Source organism: Anthonomus grandis, chromosome 9 (assembly GCF_022605725.1).
Source record: "Anthonomus grandis grandis chromosome 9, icAntGran1.3, whole genome shotgun sequence".
Classification (NCBI taxonomy): Eukaryota; Metazoa; Arthropoda; class Insecta; order Coleoptera; family Curculionidae; genus Anthonomus; species Anthonomus grandis.
Genome location: NC_065554.1, coordinates 25,610,793 through 25,614,813, shown reverse-complemented (window position 1 = coordinate 25,614,813; position 4,021 = coordinate 25,610,793). Strand labels below are relative to the sequence as shown.

Here is a 4,021-nt window from a genome sequence, read left to right as displayed (position 1 = left end):
ATCAGAAAAAATTGCAAAAAAGGTGAAGTTGATGTATAAGGTAACGTTAAAGTTTGTTTTAATTGTTCAAGGAAACTGGCATGCCCAAAGCTATTAAAACTGGATAGTAGGGTGCGCTCAGATATCCTCTACAAGAGACATTAAAAATTTTCAAATGACTTTTGACTAGTTTTTGAAATATTTATTGTAACATTCTCTTTTAAACTCTATAAAACTTTATCTTAATAAAAATTTATTAAATAGACCAGTGGAAGCCGTAGCGAACCATTACTAAGTGTTACATGGGGGGACCAATGTGTCTGGTCAGCAAGGTCAACCAAGTTCCAAATATGTGTCATCGGCTGCTTGCAACCGAACCGACTCGATCAACCTGAGTCGACATTATTTTTATTATTATCAGGCAAACAACAATTAACTGTGCTTTTAATAAGTGGGGCAAGGAAATAATGTTTAATGTTTCTGGATTACCGAGACCATCCATGGACAAACCGGAGAGTCCTGATACAGTTATGGCCAATTTATACTTTTCCTTTATTTTTCATTTATGTTTTTATTGAATGTAGGTAAATAATGATATTATTTAATTTATTTTTAATTTAGTTAAAATCTATATGAGAAAGGGAGTACTAAATGGACTCGCTGTATAATAAAATAAAGGTTATAAACTAGTGAATAATTAATAAACAACACTAACAATTTTTTTTTAATTTATTAAATAATCACAACACTTAAATAAAGCATCTTTAAATTATTATTCATCGATACCATTTCCTTCACCAATAAGAGCATTCGCTTCATAGACATCGGAATTCTTAGATATCCATTCTCGGTAGTGAATAATATTAATAAAGTTCAATCGTGTCGCATATTGACATAAAGGAGGAACATTTTTATTATTTGCACCAGATATAATCCCATATTGTACTCCATTTATAACTAGAGGTCCACCAGAGTCACCGAAACAAGTTCCCCTGCATATAAGAAAAAATACTTATTATTACGGGAAAAATCCGATTAGTACATTTTCTTAATATGTTTTCTCATAAACTGCTTTACCTAGAATTTTCTTGCTTAGGTAAACAAATTATTTTATCGTTTTCACATAATATGTTTGTTTTGGGAATTTTAAGGTTAACAGCATACAAGTCTTTAGTCAGTTTATTATCATACAGTCGGCCATATCCAGTGGCTACAGCGGTTTTACCATATAGCAAAGATTCTGATTCACCTAGAGGTGGCAAACTGATAAAAAAAATTAATTAAAAAAAAAAGAGAATTATACAAATGTTTAAGATAAATCCATTATAATCAACGGTTAAAAAGTTACCTGACTTTTTTAATACCCGTGGAACATATTAATGAAGTTCCAAGGAATATAATAGCAATATCATTTTCGACATCTTTAGCTACAATTTCTTCGTCTTTTAAGAGAAACACAATATTGAAGTCTGAATGTAGATTTATTTTTTCAGCTAAAATAGCTGAACTTTTGTCTAAAACGTTTGATTTTCCTGGTAGGACTGAAACTGTATTGGCGTTATGTTTTGCCCTATATAAAAAGAAGGTTTAATTAACTTCTATAATCACTTTATAACAACAATTTTGTTTACCATGTTTTTATACTCGTCAAATCTGGTTTAACTACACAATGACCAGCAGTGAGAATACATTTTTTTGATATGATAGAACCGCCACAGCTACCAGAAGGATTAAAAAGATACACTTGGTATGGGTAATCGTCTATGGAAACTTTCTCGCCGTTAACAATCCTATGTTCGATTGTGGCCTAAAATAAAATCATTAAAGTATATACTTTAATGAACTTAAATATATATTTGGTACTTTAATTTGATTCTTTATAATTAAATATTTGTAATTATTCACAACAGTTTGTCATTTTGTTACACAGTATTTTTCTATTACCAAATTGTTTTTCTAAAAATCTCTTGGGTATATATTAATTATTTTAATGAAGAATTATTAGACCTAGAATGAATTATAAATAGCGAAAAGTATCTTTAAAAAGTGACATTCATATTTCCTTTAAATACGTGAATTTTCTAAATTTTTTTATTAATTATACGTATGAGATTTATTGAAATAGTGACGTAATACTCAACATAAGATTAGATATAAATAAAAGCGATTATAAGGTTTATCATGTAAAGATATTCAAGAAAATTAAATAGGTACATCTAGTATAGAAATTGTGCAAGTTGTAATATAATTTTTAAAAGGAGAAATGGTTTTTAAAAATTCCGGTAGCTGAGAATGATAAACTTAAGATATCCCTTGAAAGACAGATTGACGAGTTATTAACAAATGTACAAAGTGTGGAAGAAGAACGGCGAATACTTAAAGTGTCCTTAAATGAGACTCTTGCTAAACTAGGTCATACTGAAAGCAAATGTCAGGATATTGCCAATAAATTGCAATCGGCGCAAGAAGAAAAAACTGTTGTGAGTAATTTCTTGGATTTAAATACCAATGAACTAAGAAAAGTTTCTCAATAAAAAGAACAGATCCTGGAAGCTTTAGAAATGAGCAATAAAGATAAATTAGAACTGGAAAGAGAGATTAAAAAGTTAAAACTTCTAGAGAGCGAAAGGAACTTGCTTGTAGAGCAAAATTCGGTAATTGAAGCCGCCTGCACAGACTGGCAAAAGAAATATAGTGAGGTTTGTGAAGATGTTGCAAGAAGAATCCAAGAGTTTCGCCTAGAAAAAAAAGAACTCCAACAGCTACTTAAAAAAAACAATGTTTTAAGTGAAATTTAATTTAATGAACTACAAAAGAAGTACAATGATGATATTAAGATCAAATCAAAGCATATTGATGCGTTACAAATAAAAATGGGTTAAAGACTTAAAGAAGCTTTAGAAAAAAATTATAACTTTGCTGCCAAAATTAAAGAAAAACTAACTGAAATTCAAAATAAGCATAGTAAGGAATTTGAGGCTATATCAGACAAATTTAAAATAAAAAAAGAAGGTATTTGCAACAAAGTCTTAAGAGTAAATGGCCAGCTTACAGAACAAATTAAACTTAATAATTTAATGGACAAAAAATCCCAAGACATACATAAACAATATGATTTTCCTTCCCCAGTAGAGGTGATGTCAAATGATTTTGAAACATACAAACTTGCAATGTTTGAATAACTTCAAGGAGTTTTAAGGGAAAAGGATATAGAGATAAAAAATGCTGAGAAGAGTTATAAAATGATACTGGAAGAGCTTGAAGCTCAATTTAAAAAAAACGATTGCGTTGAAGCAGCAAGGAAGAAACTGCTAGAAGATAATTCAGAGATATTGGAAAGTCTTCAGAAGTTAATAAAGGAGAAAGAAGCACTTTTCAATGAGCTTTCTATGTATGTACTGCAAGCATATTAAAATTAAATATAAAAATTTCTGTATTCTTCAGTAAAATATAAGGAATTGTTATTACCGGTTGTGATAACTGGACAAACGCAATCAAAACACAAGAGAATTGGAGAAACCACATTTTGATTATGTGCAGTAACAAAATAATCCAATTGATGAAATTTAACAAAATTGAATATATTTATATACGACTTTTTTAGATATAATTAATATTTGTTTCTCATGTTCACGTAAAAATTAACGACTTTAAGGCGTGACACTGGAGTCTGAAATTATCATCAATCGTGTTAAATCTTCACGAATTTGCACGATGCACGATAATTGTGATAAGAGAAATTTTTTTATTATTTGGTTGAAAATATCAAATAAAACTAAGATAGCTTTAATACTCAATAAACAAATATTAAAAAAGTAATTATTTAAAAAAATAAAAAAGAACGTATACCTTTATTGTTAATTTGGCACGATTTTTTTTTGAGATAATTTTTTAATTTTATTATTGTTATTGGCGTAAAATTTTCACGAATTTGTTTGACTCACGTGATAAGATACATTTTTTTATTATAGAGTCAAAAAATATTAAATATACAAAAAAAAATCATACAAATATTATTTATTTAATTTTAAATAACTTTTTT

The 4,021-nt window shown here is 28.5% G+C and overlaps 1 protein-coding gene across 1 annotated transcript; it reads right to left on the bottom strand.

Moving 5' to 3' along the window:
* Positions 1 to 690: 690 nt before the first annotated feature.
* Positions 691 to 3,590, bottom strand: LOC126740438 (chymotrypsin-2-like). The gene is made up of 5 exons (XM_050446462.1): positions 3,448 to 3,590; positions 1,611 to 1,786; positions 1,328 to 1,549; positions 1,057 to 1,242; positions 691 to 971 (listed from the first exon to the last, which is right to left on the bottom strand). The coding sequence occupies exons 1-5, from the start codon at positions 3,502 to 3,504 to the stop codon at positions 752 to 754; spliced, it is 861 nt and encodes a 286-aa protein (XP_050302419.1). The 5' UTR covers positions 3,505 to 3,590; the 3' UTR covers positions 691 to 751.
* Positions 3,591 to 4,021: the final 431 nt, after the last annotated feature.